At 42.1% G+C, this 24487-nt stretch overlaps 1 protein-coding gene across 1 annotated transcript in view; it reads right to left on the reverse strand.

Moving 5' to 3' along the window:
• The window catches only part of ARFGEF1 (ARF guanine nucleotide exchange factor 1), a 91079-nt gene extending 81623 nt beyond the window's left edge, over nucleotides 1-9456 (reverse strand). The window contains exon 1 of the mRNA XM_084281245.1: nucleotides 8947-9456. Coding sequence (XP_084137371.1) covers nucleotides 8947-9070 — 124 coding nt within the window. The 5' untranslated portion in view covers nucleotides 9071-9456. The remainder of the gene's footprint in view (nucleotides 1-8946) is intronic.
• Between the last annotated feature and the right edge of the window lie 15031 nt (nucleotides 9457-24487).

Raw genomic sequence — 24487 nt, forward strand, 5'->3', positions numbered from 1 at the left:
CATATACCCCACAAGATCCAGCACTGCATTCTTGCAGATGTCACGGTCCATTAGCCAAATGAAGCACGCTGAGTTCAGACTGGATTTTCCAGCTTTCCTGAGCCCCTGCAAAACCCACCTGATTTTATGCCAGCTGCAAAGCTCCTGGTATGTGCAACAGCACCATCCAGACCTTCACACACACTGCTAGAACCTGAAAGGCTGTGTGCGAGGCATGCACTTGTGTGTTATGTTTTACACAACAGGACCACACCTTTGCAAAAAACATCTTGATTTCAATGGCCACTACCATTGCTTTATGCTTATTACCTGCATTAAAAATACAATTTTTTGTTCAAGTACAGCCATTTTAATTTGTAGCACGGTTTTAAAATTAATGTCATTTGGAGCCATCAAAGAAATCCAACAAGTGCCACCCTACTTATATCACAAAATGATTTCTTAAGTATTTAATTTGCAGAATTGATTTACAATTGTGCAAGCATACCTCAACTGTACCTGGACAGCTGAGCTCTGCTGAACGAAATGTTACTTAACATTTTCCTAGTAAACCCCAACATTTTGATCACAATTTAAAACTCTCTATGTATGTTCTCCCCAGTTTCTCTCTAACTGCAAAGCTGCACTTTGCAATCCTGAAGCACAGGGGTTATTCAAACATTCCTGGTTATTCAGAAACATCTGCAGTGCTCATGGATGCTCGAGATCCCTGCATTTACACCAAGTAAAAAAGTAGTAAAGCTTCTCTGTATCCAGCACTGACTGAAATCTGTTGCCATGAAGTATTTACACACCTAGTCGCACTGTTATTTGTAAGCAAAATGCAGAGTAACGTTCCAAAAACCTGTTAAGATTATCAGAACAGCAAGCGCTGAAGACGAGTGCAGAATTTGCATTAGCAATGGATCACCTTTTTCATATTTATCTCCCTTTGTGCTTGAGAACAGGCACAAAACACAGACTGAATAAACCCTGCTTACATGAAAACCTATATTATTTTCAATTCTCTTTAGAATATCTTCCTGTTTTTTCTGACCCAAGAAATACATGAAATGAAAAAAGATTAAGGAGTAGACCGCAGACATTGCACATTTGAACAAAACCTAAGTAGTAAATGGGGTAACATCAATAACCATGCAATCTCATACCGGATTAGTTTACGTAGTGCGTGGGGTACCAGAAAAGTCGGGGGGGAATAAAAATAATACATTCTGAACTGAAATCAACAAAAAAGAAAAGACAAGACAATAAAAGAAAAGTCTACAGCAGTCATGCCAGTGATCAGTGATGCCCTAAGAACTCTTGGTTTTGGTAAAATTTAGCTGTTTGTACGTGTATGTAATTTTACAGTAAAAATCTGGAGTATAAGGCAAATATGTGATACAAAAGACATGCATCACACACACAAAAAAAGCTGATTAGATAAAACAATTAGAACGAACTCTGATTAGCAGAAAATTAAATAACACAAGAGCAATATGCTTGCAGAAAACAAAGGCGACTTTGGTGAAGTGCAAATCTGTTTCAAAGTTTTTTTCTTTTCAAGTCTCCCCAAGATGCTATTGAAAAGTTGTGCTTTTGTTCAATCCCCCCAAATCACAGGAGGATAGCATAGATTAAAACAACTGAACGAGGAGGTATTTTAGAAATCTAATCAAACACTGCAATCAAACACATTACTGCTTAGGGATCCTTCACCAGCAAGTGTGTGTTTGATCACAGCTTAGAAAGAAGCTAGGAGTGGCCCGCTTTGCAGAATAAACACTCATGTGCAGCAGCAATCGCTCAGTTCAGGAAGTTGTCGGTATTTGTCAGCCTTGAAGAGTGGAAGATCAGTGGGCAGGTGACTAAGAAGGAAATGAAATTCCCTCTCAAAATGAAAGTTTTATTTGTTATTGTGTGTGTGCGAGTGCACACCCACCTCAAACAGCACCTCCCCAACAGATAAGCAAGCAAGCTTCTTGGGACTGTGCTTACGAGCGGAAGCACTATTTCATACAATTCCCATGAAATCAAGTGTGCCTTTTTTTTTTCTGGATTAAGAGGAAGCATCCAGTGGGACTGCATTTTACAAACTCCCACAGCCAGATGCAAGACAACTCTGAAACAATTTTTCCTCGAATTCAAACACACTTTAGGGGGAAAACCAAAACAGGACGTGATACTCATAAAACCAGCCCACTGTTTTCCTACCCGGAACAGAAGCAGCGGATTTAAGAAACTTAACTCTTGGGCTGTGTTTTGTTTTGTTGGTTTTTTTCTCCCTATGCAGCTCTTCAAGCGTGCCTCCAGATAATAAAATCCACACGCTGCTGGAACCAGGAGTAACATTACTCTAAAAGCTGTACCAGGTGTGGAGTCAGCAGAACCTTCCCATTTGCTATCCAGGCTTCAAAGCTACAGCATCATAGCAAGAGCTCATGTTTCTCAAGAGTTCAAGTTCTTTTAAGATCTCTTGCTCCCCCAACTTAACGCTCATCATCTAACCCAGAAGCCCACAAAGAAACACAAGAAAAATCCCCAATACCAAGAAGGGTACCTTAAAGCTAGGATACAGTGAAAAGAAGCAACATGGGGGGGCAGAACAAAATTTGTCAACATTTAACAATTCAAATAAAATGTTATCAATTCAAACAAAATGTTTCCTACCAGTTTGACAGTTACTACTTCTTATTTTGTAAAATTAAGAACTGAACAACACAGGAGTTACAGAAGACAAACGTGGAGGAGGTTCCTTCTGATTTATTCTAAAATCTTAACCTAGTAGAATTTTTTTTTTGTTGTTTTTTTTGAGGGTGGGGAGACAGGACAGGGGGACATTAAATCTTTCTCAAGTTGTTGCTGACTGGCAGTTTTGTTCACATTTGTGTCAGCTGCTCCGCTGCCCTGCCTAGGACCAACAGCAGGCCAGTCCCCCAGCAATTACCTAAGTCAACCCGTTCAGCCTTTTAACACCGCTGGCGCAGTAGTAGATTTCCTCCCGTCCTCTGGAGTTTTCTCAGTGTCCTGAGACGTATTGGAAATCAATAATGGAGTTCTGCCAGGTATTTCAAACTCCTGGGACTTGACAGGCCTATTTTTAGGGGCTCTTTTACATTTACACTCAAGATGTGAAGTAGCATGTAAGTATCCATCTACCTTATTCCTCAAAACAGTTATTTTAACAGTCCCCTGTATCCATGAAGATAGCTATGAACTACCCAAACAAACAAAAAACCCAGCATATATAAGTTTGAAGTACTGACACCAGGTGTGTTTCACAGAAACAAAGCATACCAGCACAGTTCAATTCACCCAAACTTCATTTTTTCGACTGTCCTTGTACAATATTCTCTTTCCATAAAATCCCACAAGAGTATTTTTTGTCTTCCCTGGCTATATGGAGACTTTCTGGATGTGCTGTATTTTACTTTGAGATTTGGTTTGCCCAACAATAACCTACAGTTTCTTCTGTTTACTCACGGAAAGGGCATGGTGGCACTGCCAGCTGTGCACAGATGACTTGCCCCGCACCTGTCTGACTGGCACAGCCAGGTCACATATTTTCTGCTTGTAGACCCACGCAATGCACTTTCGCCTCCTCTACCAGATGAAAGCTTCTTCCTTGCTTCTGTTTCTCTGATACCTCTCTCCTGCCTCCTCTAAATGTGCAGCTGTGTTTCCCAAGTCACTTCAGGCCCTGATGATCGCTGTCCTTCCCAGACAAGTGCCCTGACGTGCGTCCCTCTGATGCTCAGCTGTCTTTCCCAGACCAAAATACCTTCTCCCAGCAACCCATCAACTCACACACCACACAGGAAAACTCGATGGCTTGATGCAGGAAACAAAAAACAGTTTTGCTATGCTTTTTTTAAGTCATAGTCACTGACCTACTGTTGGCTTTCACAGAACTGAAGGAGATTTGTGGCAGCATTTGTTTCCTTTGAGGTACTAACTCAGCAAAGATTTAAAAATATGAACACCAGTGACAAACCCAAACCAGACAGCCAGGTTGCCCCCCAAAAAGTCAATGCTTCCTCATCTTGGCCTTTGCAAACCCATGATTTCAGCTTGGAGTTTCCCTCCAAACAGGAAAGAGACTGACTAAAATACCCCTGGCTCACGCTCCCTGTCTGTAAACACCCACGAAACCATCCCCCCTGACAGCTGAACAAGGTAGGGCATTGAACAGCATGCTATCAAAATGCTACCTCAATCCTGGTTATTCCCTGAAAGCCTCCAGAAAAGGTTTAAACATGTATTTGATGTCAATGGCTAAGTTATTTCTCATTTTTAATTTTATATGACAAAAACCCGCAAGAAGGGATACCATTGTCATGCTAAAAAACATAAATGAAGCAGTGGCGAGCTGGAGATAAGCAAGAAATACAGATGAAAACCAATGGAAGAGAAAAAAAAAAAAGAGATGACAATTAGAGGAATAACATACCAGAAAACGTTTTGCAGAAGGATCAACTTAGAAAAAAAATCCACCACCAAACGGGAAACACATTTCATTATAAGAAATAAATGCACAGCAGTCACATGACAACAACATTTCTTTTTAGGCTCCAACATTTCAATCACTGCTCTAAAATAAGCAGCAGAACAGATATATTTAAAAGCTGCCCTGTGATACAAAGATGTGTTAAAGTCTCTCACAGTTAGATTTTTAAAAGATAGTGAAAAACAGCATTAAAACTTTCAATATACCAAGATCTTTAATTGAGGGTGTATTTTAAAGTCAGAGTTCCACCTGAAAAAAAAAAGTACCCTTTTTTTTTTCATTCTAAGACAAAAAGCAATTATTTGCTACTCATTTGCCATTTTCCCAACCCAAATACGATCTACCTTGTTTTCTACAAAAACGTTTGTGAGCACACCCTGCCAACCATTCCCTTTCCCAAGGGAGCTTAAGGCTTGTCAGCACTGCCATTCTGCTCAGCCAACAGCTGATTACGTTTCCAACAACGACACTTCCCACTGTACACTGCTTCTCATAAATTAGCCCCATAAATTTGACATCAGCAGCACTTTACACCTCAAATGCAGAAGGCAACCTGAAAAGCAGTTTATGGGGCCACCTAAACCTTACTGTTACCAGGCCTGAAACCCCTGCAGAGTGCACGAGATGTGAACCACGCAAACCCTGCTGGTTAAAGCCTAAGCACAGCGTGCAAGAGGGACGGGCAGTCATAACATTAAGGATTTTTTTTAATGTCTCTTTTTATATGAGCAAAAAAATCTCCATTTATCCTCCTTGCTTACCCTGAAATGTGTTTCAGAAGAACAATTACAGCCAGCGAATAAACTTTGCGTGGACAATGGTGACTTGTACATTGTGAAAGTAAACGCCTATAGCGCACGCAGACAACAGACAATGGTACAATCCCATGCCGATCTCCATAGAAAAGAGCTCTAAAAACTCAGGGTTTGCTTCTAAAAAGGACAACTGATTTTGATAAAAAATGAAATGCAGTCTATCAAGAAGAGAGAGACATTACCCAAACTATGAACAGAAATTTTGCTCATTCAACACTTCTCCAGTAAAATTAAATCCAGAGGACTTTAATTGTCGTCAAAAAGGCGTCTTTGACTGTTGATGAAAAAACTTCCTGAACTTGCAATGCGCTCAGCATTGGCATCAGGTCCATGCGCTTCAATATTGACTACTAACCCAGCTTGCTTGGCTACTAGAGCATGAGTATCTATGTATGCACAGGACATGAGAAAATGACACTAAGAAGGGGAAAAAAAAAAAAAAAAAAAAAAAAAGAGCAACAGGGAAAATGATGCCGGTGACAGTCCCAGGCCATGCAGCAACCTGTGCAAGTAAAGATAAATCTTCCCCCTTCTGCAATCAGAGCTCTACTTCTAACTTCACCTTTTCTCAGAAAAAATAAGAACACCTTCCTTTAAAGGATGTACCAGTTCCTTATCTGTATCGTTTCCATTTTTTGCAGTTTGGGGTTTTAAAGCGAGTTGAGTTCCCAGTCTGCACATGATCGAGCAGCCTTTATAACAGGGAATTATGTTTTGCTCAGCTCAGTCCTGCTCTAAGCCACCTTTCCAGGCAGACAAATCCACACCCTGGACTCTGACAAAGCACTAACCGTTTCTGTTCACTCTATTAAAAACTTTATATTCAACTAGGGAGTTGTTTTTTTCGCCACCCCCCCAAGACCTTTTATGGACTACGCACAATGCAGTGTGTTTACTGTAAAGTTTCCTCGACTGTAGTATGGCTCAAAACCAACACAGAAACAGCAGTGCAGGGAACTGGCTGTGAAAGGAATTCTAATTCCAAACCTGCAGCTCGCTGCCTGATGCTCTGCAAATAGACAATTGTAAAGATAAACTCATTCCTTACATAGCTTAAAAGCAGCTGCTCTCCAAGTACAAAACGTGAAGTTCCTAATTACCTGTATTTTGTTAGGTGACCAGAGAAAGAAATGTTTCTCACACACAGAAAACATTTTTCATAAAGGACAAACTTGTATGAAAGGATCCATGAAAGCTGGAGTTGACTGTTCTGCATTAACTGACAAAACCTGGTGAATTGTTAGAAATAGGATGTGATAGATCCTGTATCATTAGATAAAGGCTTAATTTCCTATGTCATGATGTCAAAATATCCAGGAAAACAAACACATACACCTTTGTATTAGTAACTGCTGCTAGTCAGAATCTGTTATACTAAAAGTAAGCAACGTTTCACTACAGTTGTAAAGTTGAAAAAAAATCTTAACAGAAGAGTTTAGTACGACATCACAATTTCAGTGAAGACTAATCAATTAAATATTCAGACTGAAAAATATTATTTTGATTTGAGGATGTGTTTGCCATGATTTTTAAAAGCTACATTTTATTCAAGAAGCATTAAAAAAAAAAATCCAGCAAAACTTTAGACTGTCAGAGTTAATTCCAAACTCACTTTAGCTTATTATGTTATTGAAGGTTTATCATTACTTTCACTGGTCTATGTAAGAAAGCAGTTTCTCAGGAATAAGAAGCATTTATTCCTTGCTTAAGGTGGCAAAGTGTCCAGTCAAGTGTTTTTCAGGATGGAAGCAATCTGAGATGAAGAGCTGGATGGAGAGACCAAAATTTGGGCGTTCTATTTCCAACCCCGCTACAAAAGACAGAGGCACTAACACTCAGCTGGCCTACATGTGAAATAGGGAGGATATTTACTTTTATCTGAAAAGCTTTTTATAGCTGGCTTAGACGCGAGCACTGTAATCAGGAGTTATACATTGCCACTTCTGAACTGGGTATCCATGATACAGAAAACCAGACAACAGACCATACTACATTCACAGGCCATCAACGACGGTATTTAATTGTGCTATAATCTACCATCACTGATTTTCAGGAAGGCTCTGTGGTAACTAACATCACTTTTTATCTTTCTTAGGCTGATGATGCCTTTTTTAATACACATATACACATTAGCTAATACACACAATCTTGTATTTCTTTCTCCCTGCTTTGCCCTCTTGTAACCCCACATACCACACAATTTTCCTATTTGAGGCCCAATCATGCAATTAGATCCACAAGATTTCAATGAAGCTGTAGCACAGAGATCACTGGAATACGTGCTTGGGGGGGGGGTCTCCACCCACAGATCCCTTTAGAAGATAAAAGATGCAGACTGCACAATCTGGAGGGCTCGCTGCACAACGTGCGTGACACAATGGAGCCGTGCTCGAGAGGGATCTGGACGATACCTAAGACAGATCTGCCTACTGAGATAAAGTACAGCAGTAACTCAAGATTAATACTGGTGACTAATTCTGTGGATGACATACTGGCTGGATATTTCTCTGTTTCTAACTTGAATACGTCATACAAGGTCCATGGAAAAACCAAAGGGTTATTGGTTTAATCCCATCTGTCTAAATTGTAAGATTATTATGAATACATTCTGTTGATAAGTGAGAGATGTAAGACATACCCTTTCCAATCTCCTTGAATTATTAATAAATAAATAGTTGAGCTGCCACCATTTCTCCCCCTCCATTTGCCTGGGCCTTTCACAGACAAAGAGAGAAAGAAAACAACAGAAGTCCTGTTCTTTTTTTTTTTTTTAAACATGAAAAATGTTTTTAAAAAGATAAATGAATAGATTGTGTTAAGAACAGAGAGCCTGAAATTACGCGGGCTTCATTTTGCAAGCAACCAAGTTGCGTTTCGCATTCTCTCTTTGACCGAATCTATTCGAGCAGACATTGCTACTGCACAAAAAAAAAAAAAACAACAAAAAACAGGAATTCCTAAAATAATTATCTGCAAACCCAGGAGCCAAACAGGAGGCCGGGAGGGCCGTAACCCCTCTACGTGTGCTTTAAACGAAGCGGGCACCCCCCCAGCAGAAGCCTCTGCCTGGTGCTCGCCCAGGAGGGCCGCAGCCCAGCCAGGCAGGCTCTCAGAGCCCCGCTCCTCCTCGGCTCCGGCACTTGTCCTGCTTCTGCGGATGGTTTGGACACAGCAGCACCTGGAGAAGGGGGCGTCCTGTGTGTGTGTGTCCCTATGTTACCGCAGGGCCCCCCCCCGGGCACTGTCGCTGCCTCCCTCCCTCCCTTCCCCCGTCGCCGCCTCGCCTCGTCCCCTCCCCGCTGCCTGTCACCTGCCGGCCGTCTGCTTCCAGGTCACCTCGGCTCGGCTCAGCTCGGCGCCTCCGGCTCTGCCTATTCATCCTGCGAGCGCCAGCAGGAGGAGGAGGAGGAGGAGGAGGAGGAGGAGGAGGAAGGGGAGGAAGGAGGAGGAGAGCCCACCAGCGCCCTCACGGCCGCTGCCACCCGGGGGGCGCCCCGAGTTTCCCCCAGTGCGGATCCAAGCACCCCCACACACACCCTGCTCCCCAAAAATCCGTGTCACGGCTCGGCTCCCCGCGAAATGGAGGAAGGAGGAAAGAAAGGGGGGAGGGTGAGGAAGGCCCCTCGGCCGCCCGCCCGCACGCACCTAGGGCCACCTCGCAGGCTTTGCGCAGCTGGCTGTGGTGCGCCTTCTTCACCTCCTTGTCGGCCAGGATCTTCTCCAGGGCCCGGGTCAGGAACATGTTCTTCGTCTTCTTCCCTTCATACATGGGCGCGATCGAGGAGGAGGAGGAGGAGGGGAAGGGAAGGGAAGGGAAGGGAGGGGAGGGAAGGGAAGGGAGAGCGGGGCACCGGCCGCCCCGAGGAAAGGCTCCGGCGGAGGAAGGGCTCCCCAAGGGGGGGGGGAGGCTGTGTCGGCAGCCGAGCCCCTGGGCTGCGGGAGGGCGAAGCCTTCCTCCTCCTCCTCCTCTTCCTCCTTCGCCCCCCGCCGCCGGGGTGTGCGCGGAGGCTCAGTCCCCGAGCCGCCGCCGGCCCGCCTCCATTAGCAGCAGCAGCAGCCGCGGCGGTGGCGGTGTCGGCGGCAGCGACCTGCCCTCGCCATGTTGGAAGGAAGCGACGTCAGGGCCGCGGCTGCCGAGCGGGAGGAAGCGGCCGCCCTGCCCCGGCCCCCCGCGGGGCTGAGGCGGCGGGGAAGGAGGGAGGGAGGGGAAGGGAAGGATGGAGGAGCGAAGGAGGGGAGAGGGAGTGGGGGGGGGGGGGAGAGGCGAGAGGCGGCCGCCGCTCGCCTTCTGCCCGCCCCGTGGGCGCGCTACAGGTGGAGCGGAGCCGCGGAGATGGCTGCTGCCACCTGGGAGCCGGCTGGGGAGAAGGAGGGGCAGGGCTTCCCTTCCGGGCCAGCAGCGCGGGGAGGGGAGAGGAGGGAGGAATGGAGGGAGGGAGGGAGGGAGGAATGGAGGCTCCCCCCGCCAAGCGCCACCTGCCCCTGAGGGCGAGGCGAGGCCGGGGGGGCGCCGCCGTCCCCCGGCGAGAAGCCCCCGGGGCCGCCCCTCACGGAGCAGCGGGCGGGGAGGCTCTCTCCGGAGAGCTCTTCCAGTCCTACCTGCGCTACGACCGCCGGATTACTTGTTTATTTTTTAATAAAACGCACCCTGACAAAAGCGGGGATGTCTGTGGGCTCTCACTGTGTGAAATCACAACTTATTTCTGTCGCGTTGTTACGGTTTGTGTGCGCTCTCAGCGTTTACCCCTTGTAAAGGGGTGAGGGGGTCTGAGGAAAACACAGACCGGCCCTGACCCACTGGTAACCAGCGAGAGCATAATACATCAGGTTTTCTGCTCTAAGGTGCAAAAAGTAGAATTATTTCCAATAAAAATAGGAATTCTAGTGTCTAGTAACATTGCTAATAAAAGCAGTAGAATTTGGCATTAATCATAGCTAGTTCTGGTTTAGTTTTTTTTTTTTTTTTTTTTTTTTTTTTTGTTTAACCTTAACAAATACAAATTAAAAATTATCCTGGAAATTAAAGGATGTAATTTCCAGATCTGCCTTTCAGGCAGGTCAGGACAAGGCCGTAACAGAAAGCAGACGGCTGGGGAAGCCAGGGGTCATCTCAGACCTGGCCGAACTGGGAGCCAGCACGCAGCCAACTGCTCCTGTTTGTCCTCTCCTCCTGTCGTCCTGCTTCATCAGGCATGACAACAGCCTCCAAGGAGGTTAATCCTGCTCCCTTCCTCATGGTTGGTGGGGAATTCTAGGGCCTGCCCAGGCTTTCATGCCACCGTGCTAAGGCCTCGCAAGCAGCCTTGCCTTCTTGACTGAATAGTTTATCTCAGCACGTGCTTCTTTGTCTGCAGCAGAGCAGTCGTGGCTGTATTAGTAAAAGTACAGCGAACCCAGTCCTCATAATGAAGAGGCAGCTAGTGCTTCCTATTACTGCTTTAACCAGTTTCCCAAATGGAAAATGATTCATACCAAAAAGACTTGTTGCCACAGAGGTATCTATACCTGGACTTTTTAAGAAATACCCTGGCCTGGGGAATTCCGTTAAAGCTATAGATGAATGCCAGACCCAACTATTAAAGCAAACCACATTATTATTATTATTGTTGTTGTTGTTGTTGTTGTTATTGTTATCATCATCATCATCATCATCATCATTATCATTATTTTCTGAAATGACTCAAACTGCTCCCTGAGCTTTTTCTAGTCATTCTCAGTTAGAAACTGAAGGCAATTTTATACCTGACTGATAAACATTACTGAAAATATTAAGAGGGTAGATCTGATTTTCGCTTTAGAACACCTCTCATCGAAAGTCACATTACCAAGCACACCGATTCTTGCAAAAGAATACACAAGGGTATTTGATGACCGTATTCAGGTTAGGCTGGTTTACTGAGAAGACCGTACCTTCAGCAGCACAGTTAGAGTATACTTGAAATTATTTCCAATCCTTCATTTAGGGAAAAACATTTTCCCTGGTGGTCAAATCTCAATTTTGTTATACAGAACTTCGGATGTCAAAATGACCTTGGTCTTTCAAAGCTGACAGCCATGAACACATGGCAAGAATAAGAATTTTCACAGACTTCTTGCTGGTAGTTTTTACACAAACCACCTGAGTCCAAATTTCCATAGCCAAGTCAAAGCTTGAAAATGTTATTTAGCAAATGGAGTTTGCTATTGATTTTCACGGTCCATTTGGCAGAAATAGACTTGCAATTATAATATCATGAAGACAATGGCTATCTGTATTTAAAGAGCACCAAGGACTGAAGTTATCTGCTTTGTTCCTATTAATGCCTATTTTCATATGTTGTACACAGGATGATTTTGTACGTGTATTTTAGTCGGGCATCAGTGTTTTAGCTGGCATATAGAATTGCTGCTGAGACATCAGACTACTTAAAGAAAAGACCTGTCAAAAAGACACTTACGCATCTTTTTCTATTTTGCTCCTTCTGTAATATGAACAGATTAAACTTTTTTTTTTTTTTTTCTTTTTCTTTCTAACGTGGTTTGAATCTTCAGTTTCTGTTCTCAGGTTCAAACAGCTGCTGCTCATGTCACTCAATTTTTAGCTTGACACAGCTGGTATTCTACATCTCCGTGCTAGTCACAAGGCAACTCCTGCCTAAGCCCCACAACAGTGTAGAGCCAGTATGTCATCAAAGGACTGCTTCTGAAATTGTCCAGGAAGATCTTGTAAATCATCTATTGAGCAGGTTGACATCCAGTTTCCTTCCAAGAGCTGAGCCAATAATGATGGAAATCACAGGGGAACAATGATATAAGCACTGGAGATAGAAAGACAGTCCAGTGCCCTCATTTAGGGCCAAGACGTGAATGGTTGCCAGCTCATGTGCAGGCTCCCAGTGCTTTGGATTTGAAGTCATTTGTTATGCCAGCTTTATTTACCAGGAAAGCCAGGTATTAAAATAATGTTTGGGCAATTATAAAGAATTTTATGGACTTTGAGGAAGCATTACAAGGTCAGATTTTTTTGGTGCTAGAGACTACAAGCCATAAAGAACATATGTTTTGCTGATTACTTTAAAAAGCTAAGCTTTTATCTCTGGTGAAAGAAGAACAAGAAAACTCGTGGGAAAGAAAAAGCGAAGGTTTAGAATATTTTTGTTATACATGGGTTCCTGAGTAAATTAGAGACAGTCTTACATGAACTGGAGCCTTGCAAATAATTCCAAAATGGTTGTTAGATGCAGTAATTCCAGTGTCTGTTTTGGTTTCAGCATGCAGATTTCGGCTTTGCTGGGAATTTGCATCAGTCGGTGGCTGACAAAGGACTGGAACCATTGCAGCTGCAGAGATCCCTGTTTGCTGGCTGCTGGAGTCCTGAAGATACTAAACAAGAGTGATACTTGCCTTTTGTTCTCAAACTGTTAAGTCTGTGGGCAACACATATGAAATACTATAGTTGTGCTATCAAACTCGAGAAGTGTTTTCTGACAAACTTAAGAGAGACATGGTGCTAAGTATGCACAAAAGCATCACAACTTTGTTGGAGCCTTTATGCTTAAAATTAAAATAGCAGAAGAGAGAAAATGTATTTGAGAAACACCCAAAAAATAGAATTACCATCTAGTGCTTTTTTATTTACGAGTTACTTGGAGTGTTCCAAATGCTATTTATATTGTTTCACGTATTTAAAATATTTCCAGACTCTAAAACTCTAGAGAACTTTCTGGCTCACAGAGAACTTCTAGCACCTGGTTCTGATACTTTTATGTACAGCAATCCCAAAGGTGATTGTACGTGGTGCTTGTCTGAAAATGCTGAAAAGCTAGGATTGAAGCCTTCCCTTCAGACAGACAGTAAAATGTGATATTAAAAGTGCAGTTGCAGGCTTGGAACAAGCTGATCCATGAATGTTACAGCCTCCCAAAGGGAGCTCTTTCACCTGTATGAGTTCTGACACCCTTTGTCGTGTAGCTCTGCGTAGCTCTGCAATGAGTCAGTTCAGCTCAATGCTCCAGCTGAAAATAAGTCTTACAAAAAAAATAATAGTTTTCAGTGGGGTCAATGAATTGATCAGTCTTACCTGCACATTCAGTAATCCTTAGATAGGAAAGGGAGCGAGTAAATGTGGTCAGGGCTGGTAAGGGGGTTGGACTGTTGCTCATTATGGCACTGTGTTCTTAATTTGTCTTGACGAGCTTTGAAACAGCATGCTAATAGCTAGAGTCTGATTGCTTTAAACCAGAATAAGACAGAACTGCCACCAAAAGAAGCAATTGGTCTCCCTTCTCCTGCCTCTATGTTTCTTGCTTCCTTGGTCAGCACAAGCATTTGCACTGTCATATTGTGAATTATGTGCTGAATTATGTTCAGAATTTAATTAGGTTGAAACCAACCTGACAAGAAACAGAGCGTTTTTAATCCAGATATATTCTGTACCCTGCTTCATCAGGCAATCTCACAAAAGCTTGTTAGCTCAAGGGGGTGGGGGATAACACAAGGACAGGAACAAGAAAATGAGCAAGAAGAGGGCAGGCTTGCATTTTTTGGCAGCAATACAGGTTTATGCCGACTTAAAGCATTGTATACAAAACTACTGCTTTATATACAAAATTTCATCAGTATCTCTTTCGCACAACAGATGGCTCAGCGCTGCTCCTGTGCGTGAGACCCTGTGTATTGGACGCATGGGTCAGCAGACAGGACCAGTGCATAAATGCCCCTTTAATCACAGTGCCTCATTGCTGGCACCTTCCTTAGCTGCAGTACAGTTCTCTGCTCCCGTTCTGTTTTCATGTACCAGACGCAGATAATCAGCGCGTGATGGATCAGGGTCCAGATGGATCTGGCACATGGGAACATGGAACAGGAGAGAAGCTATGACTGCTCTGCAACTGCAGCCACCTTGGTTGAGAGTCTTGTACTGAATTTTTACCCTGTGGTGCTCTGTTATCTAATAATGAAATACAAAGAAGACATTTCTCTGTTTCTCTTTGTGGAGTCCTAGGCCAGCTACCTTTGTAAAAATAGAATAGAATTTGAATTAGATTAGATTAGAATAGAATAGAATAGATAACTGAAGCATAATTCTAAATATCCACTGTATCCATTATGACACTCACTATAAACATGCTTAGACATTTGTAGGATTATTATTATTTTATTTTTTTAGATAAATCCAGGAGCTCGGGGTGAGAGTTCACAGTTTGTTCATAGGGTGAATATTCTAACAGGTTAAAACAGGCTGCAATATATCTGCTGCAGCACTGAAAGAGCAAGTAGCAAATATTTATTAGCACAGGGAATGTTAATCAATAGGTAATTCCTAGGTTGCTTCCAAACATTTGTACAAAAGCATGTGACACCCCGGAGTGACCAGTAATGAAATAAATACCCATCACTTTGAGGAGGTTCTTGCAAAGTGACAAACCTATTCCTTAAAGCTAAAAAGTGCAGGCATATGCTGTATTGTAATACATTCTCAATACTAATGTTACCTGAGGATACACACTCGGAGTAAAGCATGACATTTTTCAACTTGTGACAGCTGCAGGAAAAACATCAGCAGTGAAGGAAAAAAAGCACCTCATGTGGTTGATAGAATAACATTCTGAATTGGGGCTGGAAACTGTGGAAGATAGCAAATGCTCCAGACTGTAGCTTGCATTCATGTGCTGGGAAGCTTTATAACACTGCATTTGTGGGAATGTGAGCCCTTTTTGCTAGTACTTTTTCTATTGGGAATACATTTTTTCTTCTAGCCTACCTATAGGACGTTTCAATAAGTTCTTTCCTCAGCATTTTGCTCCTGCCAGCAGATCAATAATTCACTTCCCAGCCTCCATGGCACCTCAGCATACCATTCCCTAATATTGTGAATGAAGAAGGAATATGACAGAAGGAAATAAATAGTTCTAAAATACGGTTTTATAGGTTTCCTTTGAAGTTTCTATAGTCATTTTTCAAACTTACAGACCTGATTATGGACAAATCAGCAACCTACTTCTGTGGTTATGGTATATGGCTACTGTTGTATGTGCGGCTGTGCAAATGAAAAGGGAAATTCAAGCCAATGTGGTACCCCCTGTGTAATGGAAAATATTCCAGGAACACAAAGTTCTGGCAATTTCCTGAGAGCCTTGCACTGCAAAAGAAGATGTATGGAGGATCTGTGGCAACGATAACACTGATTTATGGCTTCTCCTAGCCAACTCCAGCAGATAAAATTGCTAAGGAACTATTACTGGATATTAAGGAGAAACTGTTGAAGGGAGGGACCCACAACATGATTGCCTTCTTTCCTGGGAAGTGGTGTTGCTACTGTTACAGCTCACTGAGATTACTTTGTGGTGCGGAATCTGGTTCATTAGTTATGTTCCCAAACACCTGTAAAAGCAAGGACTACCATATGGTTATGGCAAATTTTTATCTCCAGTTTGGAGTTACAAAATGGGACTATTCTGATTGATGGCAAATTAGAAAAGTAACAAATTCCCTGAAAATGATGATCCTCCTACCTTTAAATCCTAGCTTCAGGCTCCTGCAGGTCTTTGTAACTGATGTGACACGACCAGCGTAATGCATGCTGAGTTGTCTTACAGATCAGGCATTGAATAGCCTAGCTACTGGAAGCACGAAGCATTAGCTTTAACCTAACTTTTGTGTTCTGAAAGACTCCCTTCCCCATGATCCGGGCTGAATTCTGCGTATCGCTTTAGAACTTGTGCATTTTCAAAGGTTTATGCAGATCTCTTTCAATAAGCTGATAATAACAAAAGAAGGTCTGAAAATGAAAAAGGAGTGAGAAAAGTTGAATGGAGTTTGGCTGGATAAATCTCCCTTGAATCTGCGGGTATGGTAAGTCAAATGAATGACAAGGATGGTTTCCAAGTAGTTTAATATCCGTGTTGAAAGGCAGGGACCGAGAGGTCATAAAAGTCACGTGAATTAAGGTGGCAAGCAATGAGGCTGGAGCAATAACCACTTTACACTGCCATCAAGTGATCTTTGAATCTGCCTGATTGCTTCCTCCAGCAACTGCAGTGGGTTATTTGCTGTCAAAAATGCAATAACTGATACTTCAGCCTGTATATTACAAACCGTGGGCTTCGTGGCAGGAATGAAAGATTTTGAATATGAATAACCAGAGAGATAAAATTGAATGGGGGTTGTGGTTACTCTTGCCTAGAAGAAAGATATTAAAGAAGTAGAAGGAAGATATTAAAGAAGCACTGTAATGGTGATTCATTCTAGGATCCTAGTTAACTCGCTAAATATTTGCTAGGTGTGTATTCACTCAAATAACTTCACAAAACATTTTGAAATACCTATGACAGTTTTGGTTGGACTTCCGAGATGTTTCTAGTTTCAAGTCAAGTGTCAGAGGTGATGTGTGATCCCCATCATTAAAAACTGGACTCACTGGTTCGCAGCACGTAGGATGGATGGCTTCTCATGACATTCAAAGCTGCTGCTGTCTGAGTTCAGAACCAGGCACAGGTGGAGTGGTTAGTTTTGTATCTGAAGGTCTTTATTGCATGCTGTTTCTTTCTAAAAGCTTTTTGACCTCCTCCTGCAGGAACAGAGATGGTGGCTATAAGGAAGTGTTGCTGTGCCGCTGGTGGGGCTGTTGAGGTGCGATTTATAATTGTTCACAGCTGAGAAGGCCAAACAGAACAAACGTTGTTGGGCTGGTAAAAATCTCCTTTTTCATGATTTGTGAGACAGCCAACAGCTAATTCTTCAGGACCTGTTTTCTACAAATCCATAGAGCCGTTGCTGATTTTTGTGACTGCTTCTGTGCTCAGTTCCTGAGGAGTGTGATCTGAAGTAAATTGTGCTTACCAGTACTGCAGTCCTTGCTTAAACAAAGTGTGAAGAGGGGTGTGCAGGGCCCTTATGATTGATACATAGTGATATATAGTCAAGACTAATGATAATGTTTATGGTGTTTCATACATGCTTGAACCAAACTTGCTTCCTTAGCTAGCACTGGGGCTAGATATATTTTGCAATGGAGGCTTACTTACATGAATTTAGTAGCAAGTTATGGCAGTGGAGCTTCAGTTGGTCGAGTTGTATATGCATGAGATGGAGGTCATGCCTCTGGATAGCTGCAGTTATAGTCCTTAAAAGGCTCATTTAACAAACCACTTCTATTCTTTGGTTAGCTCTTCCTAAACTTTTCCTTGCTTATACTCGTCAGCACATTGCTTTCCCTTTGTTCACCATTTTAGAACAGAAATAGAAGTTGGGATATTATTGTACACAAATGCACAGAAATGGCACGAACACAGATGTAAGAGGGAAACAATGTGGTATATTTTTTCATAATTGTGCTGGCATTAAGCTCCCTCACATGAATAAGGTCAACCAAATGTGGATGCTTCACTCTTCTTAGAAACCAGAACGCTCACCATGGGCAACTGGAATTTTCCCCTTTTTGAGCAGTAGTTTGTATGCAACCTACAAAATAACTTTCTTAATCTTAAGACATATTAGTCTACAGAGAAATAGGTAAAGCAGGTTAAACTGTTGTGCATCATTTTAAAATATCATTTTGAACTGCTCATATCACAAAATGCGTGATAAGAATTTTCCCCGATTTTGTGGAGATTTAATTTCATAGTTTCACTTCTTTTTATTGTAGTGCTGGATCAAAGGTAGAAGATTAACATCCAAATTGACTTTAAATTCACAGTATACTGTATTAGAGTGAGGCTGAGTCCTTTGAAATAGGTGTGAGTCCTCTGTGGAAGCTGACTGTGCTCTGTTTTAAAAATCAGAGAGGTAACAGCAGTGTCTTATAAGCAGGCTTTGTGTATTTGTGCATATTTAGTACATGTGGTCACTGTGTGAAATACAATGCCGAAACTTTCTGGTGTATTTGCAAACCTAAATGTTACTGCAATAATAATACAGCAAACATATATAGCAATACAGCAAACATTATTTTGTTTAAAAATCACAGAACATGGGAATCTGTATTCACTATTTCGATGTATAAATCTCTGATTTTGAGATTATTTTTACCATGTCACTTACTATTAAAATTTTAATAAATATTTTACCATGAAGCTATGACTGCATTTTGTTTTTCTTGCTCATGATAGGCTCTTAGCACAGTTTCATTCTAATGAAGGTATGATAAATCAATCTTTATTAGAAGATTGGATTCTGCAGGGGCAGGCTGAACAGGCCATAGCTTTCTGTGAACAGCTGTTCACTAGTCTTGATTACTGATTGCTTGCATCAAAAGTGAACTTCTGCATTCTTGTAAAAGGTAACATTCTCACTTTAGGTTCAAGGACCGCCTTAAACTCAGTAGCCTTTAAATATCATGTAATGCCTGCTAGAGACGGGAAAAAGAGAAAAATTAACAGAGGAGGCAGCTTTAAGGGGCGTCTCATATGGGAGGGAGCCAGCAGGGAGCTGGCAGCCAGTCAGCTGCCGGATAAAATCCACAGGGTCTCACCAAACCTCGAATTATCTGTTTTCACTGACAGATTTGGAACTGCCCTCTGATGGGTTTTGAATACTCTACACTGCTTGATTATTTATGTATTGGTATGTTGTGTGTCTTTGGTATTGTTTGTGTGTTGTGTAGTAGCATTTGTTTAACTTGTAAAAAATCTGTCCAGCAAAAAATATATATATATATAAATGCATCAAGCCAGCTAACTCATAGTCTCATAGTTAAATAGATGATCTTTATTAATGGGGAATACCAAAACTATTTGCTCTTACGATTCTGGTTCCCTCTCCAGCAATCTACAAGGCAGGAAGAGAAATACACATATAGAGTAACCTAAATTACCGTCAGGATTAAAAGAAGCATGAGAGAGAGGGATAGAAAGGAAGATGCCTTCATAGTCCACAGCACCAGCCTTCACTTGTGGTGGCTGAATAAATTAAGCCTGCTTGATTTACTGTTGAAATTCCACGGCAGAAATGCATGTAATTATTCCTTAAATGTCCCGCATGTCATGGACAACCCTGAACGAAAGAACTTCAGGCATCTGAATTGAGCCAGAGCTAGATCTACTGAAAATTAAGGGCTAAGTCCCATCCTCAGATGGAATTTGTCTCAACTAATTTTAACAGTTATAAAAGCTAAACTCCTAGTCTCAGCTGTCATTTGGGCTCTTGCTATGCAAAAGGAGCAACACATACAGTAGCAATAATGAGGAACACATACAGTAGCAATAATACCACGTCTATGGTAGATTAACATCTACATCCTTTATTTTCCCTACTCACTGTATAGAGGGAACCAAGTTGATTTAGTTCAGATGAATAGTTTCCATTCAATTTACATCAGATGAGTTAAATCCCACCTTCAGAGCAAGAGGAGTGTGAATTTCTTCTCCCAGACAGGTGAAACTTCAGGTCTGCCACCCCAGGGGACGTATTCAGGAAAAACAGAAGGTGAGTGGTGGCATAGGTAAGCCTGTAACTCTAACACCTCGAGCTTCCACAATACCCAGCATTATTATCCTCCGGGAGGAGGCACAAGGGCTGCCTGTTTTGTTCAGCCACAAAAGAATGGGTGGCTTTAGTGGGATATCTCAGAAATCTCAAGTGTGCTTTTGGCTGTAGGGTTGCCATTTGTTGTCAAAATGCTGAATAATAGTGAATGCTAAAGGCTTTGGTCCTTTTCATGGCAGTGTATATAACTGACAGGGAACACCTAAGGCAAAAGCACTGCTATATTTATAGTTGATGTGTATGTGAACTTTCAAAAGTAATATTCTTTTGTATGACAAAGTATTTTTCAGAGTTCAAAGACTTATTTATTTATTGCTTCATTTTTTAAATGCTATGCACTTATATCTTAAATAAATAAAATGACTTGCTGTGTTAAAATAATTTCCCACACTGAATAGCAAGCAAAATGATAGATATCCAGCAGTTTTCCCTTTCATTGTAGCTTTGGCTTCTATAGTGTAGTGGATTTGAGCATAATGTGCCATATAAATAGACGTACATTGTTAAGATTAGTCAAGTCTGGGAGAGCCTTCCTTGGAAAGATTCCCATATACGTCTCATCTTCTGGGTTCCAGTGATGCTTTTTTGGAATTTCTTGCATGTCTGTAACTTCATGCTGTACATTGACGGTGCTGCAACTATATCCTTTTCACTTACAGTACAAACCTATTCTTGAAAAGCTGTGTACTTACAAAAATGCATTGCAATGAAGAGGAATAGAGAAAAATCATGTAATGGATTTCTAATGAAAAGTGGAAAAGAAATGCTATTCTACTATGCAGCGGGATCAGTATTTCGATTAATTTTATGGCAAGCAAGGTTTTCTGTAAAGGAAGCTAATCTTAACTCTCTTTACTTCTCAGTCTCCAATATCTTGCAGCAGATACATGGTGATTTTTACACTTTTCCATGCGCCCCTGCGGAAATACGCCCCAAATGTAATGCAGATTACTTCTGCTACCTCTGTGTGGAATCTGCCACTCTGCTTCTTCACACAGCAGATAGGCATCCACTTCTGCTGTATTGAGGTTTATCCCCATGTACAGCTGGAGAGGTGGAGATAAAGGTGCCAACCTGTGCAGAGTGAGAAATGCTGTGATTGAGGGGGAGGCATTACTGTATTCCTTCACCTCTTTGCTAATATCCATAAGCATTAAAAATTAATTATGTCAGAGGATTCCTGAATATTAGTATTGTCCACATGGGAGTACTGCAATGGTAAGTTATTTGACATCATCGGATGAATGGAGAAATGATTTTCTAGATTTTAATGTCCTTTCAGTCCTCTGCTTTTTACCTTAGAAATAATCCCACCAGTATCCATTTACTTACATTTCTTCATGATGAAGTTATTTTTATGCTTCTCACAGACTGCAATTCAATCTAAAATGTTTAATTTTTGCTTGTTTGCTAGTTTTTGTCTAACTTTTGTTTTTCATCTGTTTCTAGCCATTTGCTCTCCCAGTAAGCCATCTGACCCAGCAGTCCTCTAATTATCCCACATAGTTGTTTTCCTTTCATCTTTCTTAAGTATTGGTGCTTCACTATTGGTAGTTTAAAATTAAAATGCCTTTTTATACTCATCCAGGTAATGTCTGCTGCTTTTGGGGCCTTGCTATTTAATTTGGACTTTTTCTCTTACCCCATGTTAGACTGCTGTCCTTTGCCTTTATTTTTAGTCTACCTGACAGCGAGTGAAATGGGAAACATGCTCCAACCGGTCTGCCCTGGGTCTGTGCATTCAGAATAGGAGTATGAAGATGATATATACTGTACTTAGTATGTCTGTGGATAAAACTTTTCACAAATCGTTTGCCTTCCAAGTTTTATTTAATTTTTTGTACATACAGACTGCTGATTTTCTGCAAAATGGAAATTGCTGAATCCAAAACAGGAGAAACGGGAGTTTTTAAGAAATCAGCTTTTTCGCCGCCCTTCAGCAGACACCTAAATGGACGGGAGTTACTCTTGTGCATATTCAGGCTTTAGCACTGATGGATTGTTTAAGATACAGAGGCAAAAGAAAAACAAGACAGTGATTCCAGTGATTTTAAATGCTGCTCTTTCTGACGGGCTGGGTGTCGGTGGAAGTGCAGCCAGGCACACCAGCCAAGGAGCCTTCCTTGCTGATGAAGTGCAGGGAAGTGTGAAATGAACGGGGACCTTCCTTGCTCTGTTAAAATTCTGAGGTAGAGTTTAACGTTTTTTTGAAAAATGCAGTCCTGACAGCTGTGGAAACATGATGTTCCTACTCTCTGCTCAAGAGGGGAGATTTATAGACAAACTTCCCCACATTCATCAGCATCAAAACGTCTCTCTGAAGAGTAGCCTGTTCTTCAGACAGGTTTGCTGTGAGGTCTCTGCTGAGACATCTCCTGAAGGCTGCAGTTATCATCTGCGGGGTCGGCAGGTGTACATTTGAAGGGAAGTGGACTGCATCTGCTGAATCCCTAAACATCCTTCAGGATAACAGCAGCTTCAGGTCACTTCTGCCTCAGCTTCATCGAAAAGAAGCCTCATTAAAGTAAGTGCAACAGTTTTAATATAAGAATTCTTTTCTTGTTTTGTTTAAAATTATGATTTTAAAAATGTGTAGTATATGGAAGAATTGCTCATGGGCTGAAGAAGACACAAAATCCTGGTGGCCTGTAGGCTCCCCCTGAAGCACTACCAGTCTCTACAGGAAGAGCTCAGACACCCCTTTGGTCACTCTGGGCAGTGACACAGGACCTTCTTTGTAACCCACAAGATAACAAAGGCTTTCTGGGATGTGAGTTGAGGATGTAGCAGCTTATCACAGCATCTGCCCAAAGCTGTTCAGGCAAACCTGACCACAGGCCATACCCATGAAGGGGATCTGTGGTCAGGACTCTTAGGTGGTAATGATAGCAGACGCACAGCGGCCCTGGGTGAATAGTTTGGGGTTTTGCACCCATGTAATAGCGCAGGGGGCTCTAAGGCACCAGATGAAGTGGCTGAACTGGGGTGCTCGCAGCGTGTGGAGGGGGGAAGCCCAGCACACGCCGCCTGCTACCCGCGGCCTTGTGTCTGCCATGAGCTGCAGCCACGCCGTTACGTAAACCCTCAGCCAGCACACGCTGTGCAGACAGACACCTTGTTTGTGTGTGAACCGAGCTGCGTAGGTATGTGGGGAAGTTCACACATTTTAACAGGTTCACCATTTAAATTTAGTCCCGAAAGTTAGGAGCTGTTAGAGCCCAAAGTCATCACTGACAGACAGGACTCACGTCGGTTTTGAAATGGAGGAGGAGAAATGGAGAAGCGCACAGCGTGATGTAGCAAATTTATTCTGTGAGATAAGGCTCAAGTACATTTTGCCTTTTTGACAGATTCTGTGCTAACAAGGCCAAACAGCAGCTCTGCTTCTCCTACCACAGAGGCAGGCATGCCACTCATTTAACCCTTAGGAGGCTGCCTGGCTCCCAGGAAAATAACAATACCTCAGCCCAAACCGTGTTAAGCTCTGTGAATGCGATAATTAAATTCAGAGTAAAGCAATTAGTCTGTATAAAGAACATAAAGTATACTTTTTTTTTTTTTTTTTTTAAGAAACAAAACAAAACAACCCCCCCAGCTATTTCTAGCTAACTAAGCACAGAACACTTAACACAGATTTTTGACTGAACTGCTTTGATTCAGCCCAGTCAACCCAGATTTTCTCCATCTAGAAACAAAATAAAATGAAACAGTAAGTGGATCAGTCATTTTGGCAGAGATTTTCAGACTGCTATACTTTTTTTTTTTTTTTTTTTTTTTTTTTTATTCTTCCAGTTATAGCATGCTGAAGAAAATGAGCCATCTAAACACTGGTTGTGATTCAAACAGATAAATTATTTTCAAGAAAACTGAAAATTCTGTTATAAAATGAAACTTTCTCAGACATATGTAACTTTGTATTCTGCTCAGAATTGGTTTAAAAAAAAAAAAAAAAAGGTTAATTATTTGGTTAAAAAAAGCAACACTCCCACCCCCTCCTGCACCCAGCATCAAGCTGTACTGGTAGGCAGAGGAACAGCCTGGCACTTAGTAGTCAGCACAAAAGACTAAAACACCTGCTCACAGTCATACCACAATATTTATTTCAGAACCAGTTATCTATTATTTCAGTTAAAGTATGCACTCCTACAGACCTGGAGAGAGATTAAAATAGCTCCCTGTTATGGCTATTCTGCCCACATCTTTTTCATTAATGCTAAACAGTGGTAGGGTAGCAGGAATCTCAGAGCAGACAGGAACTATGATGAACATTATCCCTTGTCTTTATTGCAAAGGATGGATCTTCATTGTCACAGGCATGCACTTTTTGCATGGCTGGGGACAGTGGCAGAATTTTTTAATTATCATTTGAATCTATTATATATGCGTGCATTCCCTGATGTCCCAGTCCAAGGGCAAGCCCTGCTGTGCTTGACTCACTCTCTTCAGAGAGCATTTGAAAGGATCTGCACATGCAGAGAGCTGCAACTTTCTGGCGGACCACTGCTGCCTGTTGGGGAGGGACAAGCATTTAGGGTTGTCTTCTGGGTTGAAGATACACTTATTGCACCACACACTTCCTTATTTGCTAAGAACAACCCTGTATGAGCTCACTGCTCATACGGGGGTTAACCCTGGTTATCCCAAATTTGCAGATACTAACAGAAGACCTTGTTAAGGCAGGCCCCTTTGACACCACTTAAAGGTGTGAGCTCCAGGTGTTCCA

Source organism: Netta rufina (assembly GCF_964035555.1).
Source record: "Netta rufina genome assembly, chromosome: 2".
Lineage (NCBI taxonomy): Eukaryota > Metazoa > Chordata > Aves > Anseriformes > Anatidae > Netta > Netta rufina.